Consider the following 13,068-nt stretch of genomic DNA (forward strand, 5'->3'; position numbering starts at 1 on the left):
TCAAAAGTAACTTCCTAATGTGAGTTAGTGTGTGGCTCTGAGGCCTAACACACCCTCATTTCTTTAGGTGCACAAAATGCACTTTTCCATCTTTTCCAAGAAGGGAGCTCATCCTTATTCTAAGTCCAAATGTAGATTTCATGGTTGATCACCTAAAGTGTTCAAATCCCACATTCGATTGCTAAACTGTGGGTTTTGAGCACAATGTATTCCTTTAGTTACTCAGAGGGGAATTCTGAGCCTGTGAAGTGAGTGGCAAGTCATAACCTACCTTGTGGGGCTGCTTAGAGGATTGGTGGTAATTTTATTTTAAAATTAGAAAAAATTAAAAATAGAACAAGGACCAGCAGTACAATAGGTACGTCGGAGCCACAGGTATCCCCGCTTTTCGAAAGTTCGCTTCACGCTAATTCACTTTTAGGAAAGACCTACAGGAGTACCTGTTTTTGCTGCACGAATGAAATCCACAAAGGATTTTTGCTTTTATGAAAAAAGGAGAAAAGCAAAAATAGCATTCAGAGCCATTATAGAGGCAGTATGAACCCTGAGCAGTGAAACTGACACCACCAAGCTCCTTCCCCGAGAACTATACTCAGCATCTTGGCATCAAGCTGTCATAGCTTTGAACTGTGTCTGTGAGCATCTGTGCTTTTATCTCGATTTATTTCATGCATCCATAAGCAACACGTGCCCTCAGGTAATTGCTTCTTCGCTTTATACCATTTCAGCTTACAAAAGGCTTCACAGGAATGCTCTTCTTTCTACTTTCACATAGTGGGGGAAACCTGTACTGTATTTATTATCACTCTCCTGGCTACTTCTCCTTTCCACTCTTTTCCCAAGGGCAACTGACTTATGTGGTCCCTAAAGCACTTTCTACCTTCAATAAGGATGGACAGGAATTTGTCAAGCACAGAGCCTTTATTTTTCATATCATTTCCAAAAAGGACATCATTTAAGTCAGCAGAATTTCTGAGAGAGAAAGTGACAGCAAAGGCAACTGGCTCAAGTCCCTCTGTGTACACCATGTACATTTCATGTCTGAGCACCTTGTGTGTCTGGCTTAAGTAAAGGTAAGGCAGTGTAGATTGTGCGAACAAGAAATCTGTTCTGTGATCAGGAATGGCTACTACATGCATCACGCAAAATGCACAACCTGAAACATTTCAATCTGCAACTGAAGTTTCCTCAAGCAAAGATGCGCGTGAACAATGACGGAACACATACAGAGCAACTTGGGCAGAGAGAATGGATAATGCCTTGGGGCAGTGAGGTTAGCGCACTGATCAAGAGCCCCAAGCAGGAGGAGCCGTCCCAGTGGCAGAGCAGGCTAGGAGGGTGAGCAGCAGCCATCTCCAGCCACCTTCAGTTCCTTCCTGCCTTCACTCTAAGTTGAGCAGCTCCACGTCAAAGATGAGGGTGGCATTGGGAGGGATGACACCAGGGTGGCCCGTGGCTCCATACGCCACATCAGGGGTGCAGGTCAGCTTCGCCCTCTGCCCCAAGCTCATCTAGCAGGGATGGGGGCATATGGGGAGAGGAGAAAGAGGACCCAGCTTGATTTAAAAGAAAAAAGTAAGATAACTATGGCATTTTCCCAAACCATCCTTATGGTAACTCTGAAGATCTGAGATGAGTTTTATACGTGGCACATTCAAGTGATGCTAAGAGTTGTAACAAATGCAGATTGTGCCTCAGACTAACAGACTTGACTGCGGGAAAATAACTTGTACAAAGTAGTCTCAAATTCATTCATCCAACAAACACTGCTGGTTATTCAATTAGTGTATGGCCCAACACTTCTATTTGTTCATAATTTTTCCTTCTTCCAAAGAAGCCTAAAGAGGTGTATAAAGAGCACATGTACATGTACATGCTCAAGTAGGTGATAGAAGCAGTTCATTAGAGAGATTTAGAGATTAGAGGCCACAGCAAGGAGCATCACATGACTTCATAGAGCAAAGAAGAGTTTGAACCAGGGCTCATCACAGCAGTCCTCAAGAACTTGTCTGGCATTAGTGGGATAACTGGTGAAATTTGAATAATCAATTTTAAAATTTTGAATAACCAACTCAAAAATTTGAATAGATTGGTTAATAGTATTGTATCAATGTTAATGTCCTGGTTTTCATCACTGTACTATGGTTATGTAAAGCATTAACATTTGGGGAAGCTGGGTAAAGAAGTATATGGGAACTCTACCTGCAATGTTTTTGCAAGTCTGAAATTGGGTTTTTTTTTTTAAGTTAAAAAAAAAAAATCACCTTGGCCTCGCCCACCCCAGCTCTTCTGCCTCAGTCCCAAACCGCTGGTAGCTCACAGGCTTGCTCAGAACTAGCTTGGGAGATGTGCTTGGGATGAGAGCCCCCAGTGACAGAAAGGAGTCATGCTGGCAACTAAAAGGGTGGGGACACAAAGCCAGGACTGAAACTAGGTGGCATCGCCATGCCCTGACAGTGGAGTCAAAGCAGTAGTGGTCTGTGATAGGGTAAGGGTGGAGGGCAGAGTGCTGAGCCCAGACCCCCAGCTCCTCAAATCCCCCTTAACAAGGATCCTCGTCCTACCTGGGCTGCGCCCTCTTCAAAACCCTTGATGACTTCCTGTTTGCCAATTCTGAACTTGAAAGGTTTGTTTCTGTCTCTGGATGAATCGAATTTCTTCCCATTTTGGAGCATTCCTGTGAAAGCAAGGATAGGGTGGAAAATAACTGCGGTCATGAGCTAACCCCCAGTTCAGGTTCAACATGTCTAAAATGGAATTCTATTCTGTGCAAACCTTCTATCTTTCAGTCCTCCCCATCCGTCCTGTTGGCCAAGCAAGAAACCTGGATACTTCCACATACAGCCTATCACCAAGTCCTACATATCTTTGGAGCCCAGCTATTTTCTCCATTTCTATTACCACCACCCTGTGTCCTCATCAAGCCACCATCATATCTCACCTGTGTACAGGAACCAACTCTAACTGGCCTTTTTGCTCTGTTCTTACTCCTCCATTCCATTCTCCATACTGTACCCAGAATGATTTAAAAAAAAAAAAACACACACATACCTGTTCCTATTACTCCCTTGCTTAAAATACTTCAGTAACTCTCCAGAGGCAGAATCCAAATGCCTACATTGTATCCAGGCACTTTAAGATCTAGCTGTCTGCCTGATAACCTTCTCTCTGCCTTCCCCTTCCTTCCCTTCCCTTCCCTATTCAGGTCATACCTTTCTCAAGTACTTCTGCACACTGCAACTTTTATCATGGAGCTGCCTCAACCTGAAGGTCTGTTTCCCCAGGCATTTCATCCTCATGTTGAGTCCGCACCTGGTCTGCCCAAGGTTCCCCCAACATGCAAAAACCCAAAGGTCATATCATCCTTTACTACAGTGAACTGTAACTGTAAAGTGACCCAGACAGGGACCTCCCTGGTGGTGCAATGGTCAAGAATCCACCTTCCAATGCAGGGGACATGGGTTCGATCCCTGGCTGGGGAACTAAGATCCCACATGCCGTGGAGCAACTAAGCCCATGCACCGCAACAAGAGAGCCCACGTGCCGCAACTACAGAGCCCGTGCGCTCTGGAGCCTGCACGCTACAACTAGAGAGCCCATGAGTTGCAACTACTGAGCCCGTGCGCCCTAGAGCCTGTGCGCACCACAACTAGAGAGAAGCCTGTGCGCCGCAATGAAAGATCCCGCATGCCGCAACTAAGACCCGACACAACCAAAAATAAATAAGTAAATAAATTTTTTTTTTAAAGTGACCCAGCCAGTCAGTGGTGGCCTCCTGACCTCATACAAAAGAGATATGTGAACCCAGAACACCCCAAATGTTGTCTTAGCAGTTTGGAGCATCCCTCAGCCTCCAGCTGAAAATACCTTGTCATCCCTGATGTACCTGTGTTGTCTCAGTCCAGCTGCCTAAGACCCAAGAGCTGCTTTTCTCTTTTCTGTTCTTACTTGTGTCTCTAGTTCAAAGATCAGACATTCTGTAAATGATGCTATTCCATGACTTCTTGTGGCCCCTGGACCACAACAGAAGACAATTTGGGACCAGAGAAAGGCCTAGCCTGTAAGTTCAGAGACTGGATTCTGACTTCACTCTGACACTAACTCATTGTGTGAAGTGAGGCAAATTACTTCCTCTCTCATGGCCTCAGATTTGCCATGTTTAACATGAAAGGTCTGGGCCTGCTCAGTATCTGAGCATCTGTGATTCCACTTCCTAATTTCTGCAACAGAAATGTATACAAGAAACATTCTTATTTACCTATTTTCTGGGCAGAATAAATTGTGCTCTTGCCCTGGGTACTAAATCAGGCAAAGAAGAAAACCCTATCACTACACAGAGATGCACACAGATGGATACTTCTGTATCAGATATAGGAGATCAAATACAAACTCATGCATACACACAGGTTGCTAAGATATTCAGAGATGCGCAAGCATGCTCACATGCATATATGCATAGACCCTCAGAAGAAACCCCTGATGGCCAGATGCTAGGAAAATATTTAGATACACAGATATAATACATTCACACAGACACATACTTGTACAATACACATATGGATATGTGCACACACACATTCACACACTCCACTTAAAGACTGATTTGCTGATTCCCCAATTTCTTCAGGTTTCATATGACTTAATCCACTTCAGACCATATACTGTTATCTACTGCTGCAGGTTCATCCAAAACCATGCAGTCTAGAAACAGACTCACAGATACGTGGTGACCTGATTTGACAAAGGTGCCACTGAATGCAATGGATAAAGGATGATTTTTTTTTTTTTTTTTTCTTTTTGCGGTACGCGGGCCTCTCACTATTGTGGCCTCTCCAGTTGCGGAGCACAGGCTCTGGACGCGCAAGCTCAGCGGCCATGGCTCACGGGCCCAGACACCCGGCGGCATGTGGGATCTTCCCGGACCGGGGCACGAACCCGTGTCCCCTGCAGCGGCAGGCAGACTCTCAACCACTGAGCCACCAGGGAAGCCCAAGGATGATTTTTTTATTATTAATGTTGCTGGATTGACTGTATATGAATATGGGGGAAAATGAAACATCAAAGTGAACCCCTATTTCACCCACACATAAAAATCAGTTCCAGATGAATCACAGACCTAAATATGAAAGATAAAATTATAAAGCTTCTATAAAATTATAAATAGAAGAACATCTTCATGACCTAGGGATAGAGAAAGATTTCTGAACTGTACTAACTATAAAAGAAAAGACTGGGCTTCCCTGGTGGCGCAGTGGTTGAGAGTCCGCCTGCCGATGCAGGGGACATGGGTTCGTGACCCGGTCCGGGAAGATCCCACATGCCACGGAGCGGCTAGGCCTGTGAGCTATGGCTGCTGAGCCTGCGCGTCCGGAGCCTGTGCTCCTCAACAGGAGAGGCCACAACAGTGAGAGGCCCGCGTACCGCAAAAAAAAAAAAAAAGAAAAAAAAAAGAAAAAACTGATATGTAGGACTTCATTAAAATTAAGAATTCAGTTCAAAAGATGCCAATAAAGGAGTAAAAAGGCAAGCCATAGCATGGGAGATGTCTGGAATAGGTGTAACCAACAAAGGACTCATCCAGGATACACATGAACTCCTACAAATCAATAAGAAAAAGAGAGACCACCAATTTTTTTTTTAAGTGGACAAAATTTGGGCAAACTAACAAGGATATCCAAATGGTCAGGAAGCACATGAAAAGGTACTCAGCTTCATTAATCATCAGGGCTGTGCAAGTCAAAACCACCAGGACAGGCCAAAAACAATACAAAAACCTGACAACACCAAGTGTTGATGAGGATGTAGAACTGGAATGCTCAGGCTTTGCTGGTATCAGTGGAAACCGGCACAACTACTTTGGAAAGCTGTTTGGCAGGACCTGCTACATCTGAGCATAGGTAAAACCCTGTGCCCTGGCAATTTTACTTCTGCATACATATAGCCAACCAGAATATCTACACATGGGCACCAAAAACCATCACAACTCATAATAGCTAAAAACTAACAACAATCTAAATGTTCATCTACTGTAGAAATGATAAACTGCAATATATTCATACAATGACCTGTACAGGAATAAAAAAGCAAACTACTCTGGATAAATCTCATAAAAAGTGAAAAAAGTGACATAATGAGTGAAATAAGCTAAACACAAAAGAGTACATACTCTACAATTCCATTTATATGAAGTTCAAAACAGGTGAAATCAATCCACAGGGACAAAAAGTTAGAATGCTGTTTACCTTTAGGGAGGTGTAATGACTGGGAAGAGGCAAGAGGGAGAGTCCTGGGGGTGCTGGAAATGTCTGTTGATCTGGGGGGTGGTTATATGTGTGATCACTTTAGAAAAATTTCATCGAGCTGTACATCTTAGAGTTATATTCTCTACTGTATTTATATATAATAAAAAAGTTACCAAAAAGTCCCATACAGTCTCCTGCTAGGTTTGATGAGACAGTCCCTCCCCAGACCAGAGCCACTCATGGCTGATGTTAGTATTTAATGCACATTGCCTCCTGTCTGTATGTATTGTGAAAGGTCTTTGCAAAAGGATGTTGTGGTTTGAGTAACTTGACAAGGACTGGTCTGTCTGCAACATGTAGAACAGATAAATCAATTACACAGGTCAGAGGCCCCAGAAGACTCATGGTAATTAGGCCACATCACCAGGAGATAAAACACAGCTCCAGCCCACTGACGTCAGCAACCGGCAACATAGCTGTTGAGAAATACCCACACTGTCTGCCTAGAATCAACCTGGCACTTCACACTGGCTCAGAGAACTACTAAAATGGCCCCATCTGGGGCTTCCCTGGTGGCGCAGTGGTTGAGAGTCTGCCTGCTGATGCAGGGGACACGGGTTCGTGCCCCAGTCCGGGAGGATCCCACATGCCGCGGAGCGACTGGGCCCATGAGCCATGGCTGCTGAGCCTGCGCGTCTGGAGCCTGTGCTCCGCAACGGGAGAGGCCACAACAGTGAGAGGCCCGCGTACCACAAAAAAAAAAAAAAAAAAAAAGGCCCCATCTGACTATGTCCTAGGAATTAAACTGGCCTTGCTGTCTGCTAAGTGGCTGTCACCAAGTTTGCCACGTTGGGAAGCAGGTCACAAGGCAAAGCACTCAACCCCTGGAACAAACATCTGCTTGTAACCTTCCCGCCAGCAGTCCTGAGGATCTTAGCCCACCTGTCCTTCCAGTGCAGATCATTCAAGAGGGCTCAGCAGAGGCGGGGCCTGCTCTGGCCGCACAGCACCCTGACATAGGCACTGCCACCCGCGCCTCGCACTGCCTCAGAGCCTCCAGTTGACTTCCTGCCCTCCCCCCCCCACCCCCAGCCTAATGAAGGTAGGGATCCTCTTGTTTCACTTTTGTGCCCCTCCTGCTCAGTACAGCATCTCACACACAGTAGGTGATCAATAACAGTAGGCTGAATTGAATGGTCTGTTTCTGAAAAAAGAAAGGGAATTCTCAGGAAGCTGACCTCCTCTGTTCTAATAACACTGTAGGATGAAAAGGGAGTCTGCAGGGAGGGTCAGGGCTCTCAGAGCTGTAAGAGGAATTTCCAAGTATCGGACAGCAGCAGGAGGGCCAGGGCTCCACCCTGCCTGCAACAGACAGAAGGGGAATGGAGGTGGTATAGGAGGGCAGGGGTTAACCTTGCAAGCCTCCTTTCTCATTCCCTCAAGGCTGGCTGGGAGGAGTTGGGGATAGCTGGTCAGAGGGAGACTTGGCTGCCTTGGGCTCTGGGCCTGGTCTGGGGGAGCTGATACCTCTGGAGAGGAGTGTCAGAGGAGAGACCTGCCTGGGGAGGGGCAGGTCTGGATGAGGGCTCAGGGAGTGAAGCCTACCTGTGTAGTGCACCACACACGTCTGGCCCTTCTTGGGGAATGTCCTTCCTGCAAGGAGACATGAGGATAGATGAATGAACAGCGCATTGGAGATAGTCACCTGGGACATTTCAGGTGTGATTGCGACCAAGAGCTCTGGCCCGCATTCCCCTCCATACCATGGAGATGCCCATGGTTCCAGTTCTGGCTCTGTGGTTTGTACAAGCCAGATTAGTCACTTTACTTCTCTGGCCTTGATTTGAACTTTATTTCCTTGGGTTCCACAACTCCACTCTCTCCTGGTCCTTTTCCTTTCTTTTATTGCTCTTTTTACTTTTCTTCATCCATTCCACACACCTTTCTGACAGCCTACTCTCTGCCAGGCCTAGACTAGATTCCAGAGACACAGAGCAATCTATGAACTCACAATGAGGTTAGGGAAACAGACACATAAATAATAGATTATCATGCAGGGTGATGACTGTGCACAAGGATGAATAAACACAATCATTTACAAATATTTACTGAATACCTGCTGTGTGCAAGGCCTGGGCCTGATCTCGGGATACACCAGTGAATTATACAGACAAGATCCCTACTCTTTTGGGGTTTACATTCTAATGGAGGGAGACAAACAATACTCAGATAAACAAGACAATATCAATTGTGATAAGTTCTCTACAGAACATAAACACAATGATAAATTACAGAGAGATACAGTGGGACAGGCCATTTTAGAATGGGTGGTCCAGGACAGCCTTTCAGAGAAGATGACATTTCAGCTGAGACTTGAAGGATGAGCAACACGCTGGGAAAAGCACTGCAGGAAGAGGGTGCAGCAAGCGCACAAACTGTGAGGCAGAAAAGGATCAGTGCATTTACAAAACAGCAAGGAGCCTAGATGACTGGGAAGAAGGGAAGGAAGTGGAGACAAGTGGGAAAGAGCCAGATCAGACAGGGCCTTGAAGAGCTGGATTTAATTCTAAGTGCAACAGGAAGGCACTGGAGGTTTTAAGCAAGAGAATGACATAATCTGAATTAAGATTTTATAAGATCATTCTGGCTGCTGTGTGTGGGATGGACAGTTAGGCGCCTGTTGCAATAATCCAGACAGAAAATCAATGATGGCTTGAAGTAAAGTGGTTGGCAGCAGTGAAGAGAGTAAAATAGATTGGAAATATACTTGGGAGCTGACAGGGCATGCTAATGGCGTGGAGATGGGGTCCAGGATGAGAGAGAAGGAGAAAACAACCACGATGCTTGGGTTTTAGGTTTGGGCGACTAGAAGGATGGAGGAGCTGATTCCTGAGATGGGGAAGACTGATGAGGAACAGATTTGTGCAGGTGGCAATCTTAAGATGCCTCTTAGACATGTGAATTTGTACTACAAGTAGACAGATGGAGAGTCCGCACTGGAGGTATAAATTTGAGTGGGATTTAAAGCCTTGTGAGGGCTAACAGCTGAGCCAACATTTAGATGGGGGCCCTTGGGAGGGAGCACCTGACTGACTGAGCAGCAGGGAAAGTATCAGAGAGGAGATAATGGTTAAACTGGGTCTTAAAAGATGAGTAGTTTACCAAGGAAGTAAGGGAGATAATTTGGGAAGAGTGAACCACATGTTCAAAGGCTTCAAATCGAGCAGTAGTCTAGCACACAGTATATGCTCAATAAATATTTGCAGAATGACTGGTGTATTTAACAATTGGCAGACAGCTCGATAAAGCTGGAGGAAAAGTTGGTGGTGGGGGTAGGTTCTGGTAGTAAGAGATGAGGCTCTAGCGTGGAAGGTAACAGGAGGCTGTATCACTGTCTGCCTGGAGAAAAAGTAAAATTAATTAAAACGTTTTATGCCCAGGAAGGGGCATGGTCAAATATGCATTTTAAAGAGTGCTCAGGCTCTGGTGGGGAAAATGGTGGGGGTGAGGTGGGAGGCCAGATGGAAGGCCAGGAGGTGAGAATGGAGGTGGGGAGACCAGTTTAGAGACTGTGCAGAAACCCAGGTGAGAGATGATGGTGGCCGAAACTAGGGCAGGGGCTGAGGAGATGGAGCCTTAGAGATATTCAGCAGAAGAACTTGGCAGGATTTGGTGTGGGCTCCACCAAGGCAGGCATCCCCAGCACTGCAGCGTAGTCATTTAAATATTAATTGGTACATTGCCCCCTCTGGGTTATAGCATGGTAGCTGGCCCTTTTGTGCTTTCTTGACTCAGGGGTTTAGACTGAGCTAAAAGCAGAAGGCCAAAGTTCCTCCAGGCTTTCCCTAAAAATCTGATCCCCCTTCAAGAGAAAATGCCCCTTGTCTAGCCAGGGAGGGAGGATAAGGAGAGAAAACTCTAAACGCTTCTTTGAACCAGGGAAAGGAGAAGAGTCCTAGAGGCCACTGACAGAACTCTATGGCAGTGCCCCGGGGGGGTAAAAAGGCCTCAGGGAGATGCTTCCTGGGACACAGAACCACGGTTCCCAGCATGGAAAAGGAAGCCTGTAGCCCGTGGGTGATCCAAGGTTGTGTCTGGGACTTCTAGGGACCACTGCTTTTCAATAAGGAGGGTGGCCAAGAACCAAGAGTCCCTCCAATTTCCTGGGGGTGGGGGAGTGTCAATAATGTCTGACATGCAGTTTGCCTGTCAAATCCTGCAGAAATGAGGGCTCCAGTCTGAATTAAGGTTGGTTTAAGAAATAAAGAAATAGCTACTCCTGGCACATCCAAGCTCAATTACAGAAGGGTGATGTCTGTAATGTCTGGCTTGGGAAAGTGACTGGTGCCAGTCCTGAGGCAGGAAACAAGGGAGCACAGAGGAGTGCTAGGGAGTGGGGAAGACCAGGAGCATGAGTTCTGTTTTGGACTTGACGACTTTGAGGGATCCGTGGGAGGTCCAGATAGAGGCTGAGCAGCAGCTGGATAAATGGACCACCTGGAACTCAGATTGGAGACCTGGGCTGGAGGCTTAAGTTTGGAGACCATCTGTTTGCAGCCCATAATGAAAGCCATGGGAGTGGACAGGATGGCCGGAGAGGCTGAGTGGGGCAGGGAGCATAAAGCAAGATGCAGAAGCAGTGGAAGAAGCGCTCCATCATTCCCAGACTGGCTCGGTCCCTACAGCGTCCAGATCGCACGGGGCCGCCCAACCGGAGGCCGGGAGGCGGGCGCGTTAGAAGGGGGCTGCCCCGAGCAGAAGAGACCCCAAAGCATGTCCTTTCCCCTGTTTCCAGAGCTCACCCAGCAGGGCAGGGAAAGCGGAGCAAATCATACGGCCCTAGCAAATCAGGAGTAGCGGATAATCGAGCGGTTCCAGCAGCGGGCAGCGGCAGCCCGAGGCCCCCGGGGCGGTGGCGGGCCGCAGACCCCAGCCTCCAGCCGCCGCCTTCGTTCCTCTAGGTGAGCAGGCGCTTAAGGGGATGGCGAAGGATGTGTGCTAGACATCCAACAGTCCCATCTAGGGTCTTCTCCCGCCTCCCCCATCCTAGGCCAGCTCTCCCCTGTTCAGCACCCTCCGCGCCACCTCGGAATCGGACCCCCGCCCGCCGGGCTCCGCCCCGAGACCCCTCCTCCTCCCCCGGCTCCGCCACCCGGTACCGTCTCCCGGGGAGATGGTCTCGATCTCCACGCCCATCGCGGTCCCACTGGCCCCGCCTCCGAGGGTCCCCGCTGTTTCCCCGACCCCGGCTCGGCTCCGGCCCTGGCCCTCTGGCACTCCGGCTCGCCACCCCGCCGCCACTGCAGAGTCGGAGGAGGTGCGGCTGGAGTCGGGACCTGCGCGGGGAGGGGCCACCGGGAAGGGGGCGGCGGGGCGGAGCGGCGCGGAAAGGTGGGGTCGACCGGGGCGGGGCTCGGGGGAAGGGACCCTGACGCGGCTGCTCGGGAGCTTGACCAGGCTATTGCGGGAGGCATGCAGACACTCGTGCATTCACCCACCCATCTATCCATCCATTCATCCATCCATCCGTTCAACACATATTTATCTAGCACCTACTTTGTGTTAAGCTGGGGTGAGGGGGGCCGGTCAACTCGGTCTCACAGACTTGGGGGAGAAGGCCGGCAACTAAACAAACACTTTCATTAACTGCGTTCACTGCCATAGCGTTCAGAGCGTCATGGAAGCACCAGAAAGGTACCCACCCCAGCTAGGCTGTCCGAATCTGCAGGGGCAAGCTGAGGGGTGGGGGCGGAGGAGAAGCCTGTAATTACTGACTCTCCCCCACCCCCCCTAAACCACTGTTCTCCATCCTGCGTAGTTCTGACGTACGCACAGGTGGACTCCCACCTTTCAAGGCAGAGAACTGTACCCTGGGGATACCGGCTGAATTAAGACAGAATTGCTGTCCTAGAGGAACTGAATCTGTGATGGGCAGGGACACAAACAGTTACGGCGTGGAGTGATTTAAGTTGTGGGATAAATGAATGAATGAATGAGTTCTACCAGACCCTTCACCTCCACCCAAAGGAGACATAAGAATCTGGAAAGGTATTTTTTTGGAGAAGGTAACATTTGTTTGAAAAATGAATGGGATTTTCTCTCTCTTTTTCTCATTCTTCATGCATTGTTGCAAAAATTGATATGAAGCTATGATTATTCCAGCTATGGTGCTGGAAGATAGGCATGGGGAGAAAAGCCTGAGCAAAGAAGAGTGGGCCCTAGAGGTGTTCTTCTCCTTCTCTCCCAGATGGTTGGGGCAGAAACTTCAGGTTATCAGCATCGCTGAAGGAGGGTTGGCTGTGTGTTCAAGAAACATTATGCTCAACTGTACTGTGAGGGTCAGGATCTGAAATTCCGCATGGGCGGCCCCAAGGCGTGGCCCAGAGTCTCCCAGGGGTATAGCCTGTCTTAAGCCTAGTGACGCACTAGCTTCTTGAACTGTGGCCATGGTCAGGCACTTTTGGGGTAAGTGTAGAATAACGGTTTGTAATTAGCACAGGTCCATGGAACGGCTTCAGTATTTTGTGTACGGAAAAGAACATTTTTCTGAGGAGATTTTATCTTATTTTAGAGGTCCTCGGCTCCTTCCCCCAACAACCCCCGCACCCCTAAAAAGGTTAAGAAGCCGTGTTGACTCTAGGGCTCCCGGACTCCTTCTTAGACTAAGAGAACCGATGAGAAGTGGGGGAAAGCGCTTTACCTTTCAAGGGAGAAATTGTAGCCGGCTTACCTTCGGTGGCGTTTCACGGGGAATACAACTCCCAGAGGTCTGTGCGGCAAAGTCCGAGCTTATTAGCCAATAGGAAATACCGTCTCATAATGGGAC

The 13,068-nt window shown here is 48.0% G+C and overlaps 1 protein-coding gene across 4 annotated transcripts; it reads right to left on the reverse strand.

Moving 5' to 3' along the window:
* Nucleotides 1-902: 902 nt before the first annotated feature.
* FKBP1B (FKBP prolyl isomerase 1B) lies at nucleotides 903-13,002 on the reverse strand. 4 transcript variants are annotated; one of them, XM_067008036.1, is made up of 4 exons: nucleotides 12,973-13,002; nucleotides 7,848-7,895; nucleotides 2,565-2,677; nucleotides 903-1,511 (listed from the first exon to the last, which is right to left on the reverse strand). In XM_067008036.1, exons 3-4 carry the CDS (start codon nucleotides 2,673-2,675, stop codon nucleotides 1,383-1,385), a joined length of 240 nt encoding a protein of 79 aa, XP_066864137.1. In that variant the 5' UTR covers nucleotides 2,676-2,677; nucleotides 7,848-7,895; nucleotides 12,973-13,002; the 3' UTR covers nucleotides 903-1,382. The 4 variants fall into 4 exon arrangements, with proteins under 4 accessions (XP_066864137.1, XP_066864136.1, XP_066864134.1 ...); XM_067008035.1 differs by lacking the exon at nucleotides 12,973-13,002 and adding an exon at nucleotides 11,402-11,594 and having other exon boundaries at nucleotides 903-1,556; XM_067008033.1 differs by lacking the exon at nucleotides 12,973-13,002 and adding an exon at nucleotides 11,402-11,590.
* Nucleotides 13,003-13,068: the final 66 nt, after the last annotated feature.

This window comes from Kogia breviceps, chromosome 11, assembly GCF_026419965.1.
Source record: "Kogia breviceps isolate mKogBre1 chromosome 11, mKogBre1 haplotype 1, whole genome shotgun sequence".
NCBI classification, from domain to species: Eukaryota; Metazoa; Chordata; class Mammalia; order Artiodactyla; family Physeteridae; genus Kogia; species Kogia breviceps.

What these genes read in the sequence shown, in the direction of transcription:
- FKBP1B (XM_067008033.1), bottom strand. Translation starts at nt 11,438, where the DNA reads ATGGGCGTGGAGATCGAGACCATCTCCCCGGGAGACG. An exon ending in GTGTGTGGTGCACTACACAG is followed by an intron (nt 2,678 to 7,847) that starts GTAGGCTTCACT and finishes TTGCTTTCACAG; the next exon opens with GAATGCTCCAAAATGGGAAG. An exon ending in TTGAAGAGGGCGCAGCCCAG is followed by an intron (nt 1,512 to 2,564) that starts GTAGGACGAGGA and finishes CATCCCTGCTAG; the next exon opens with ATGAGCTTGGGGCAGAGGGC.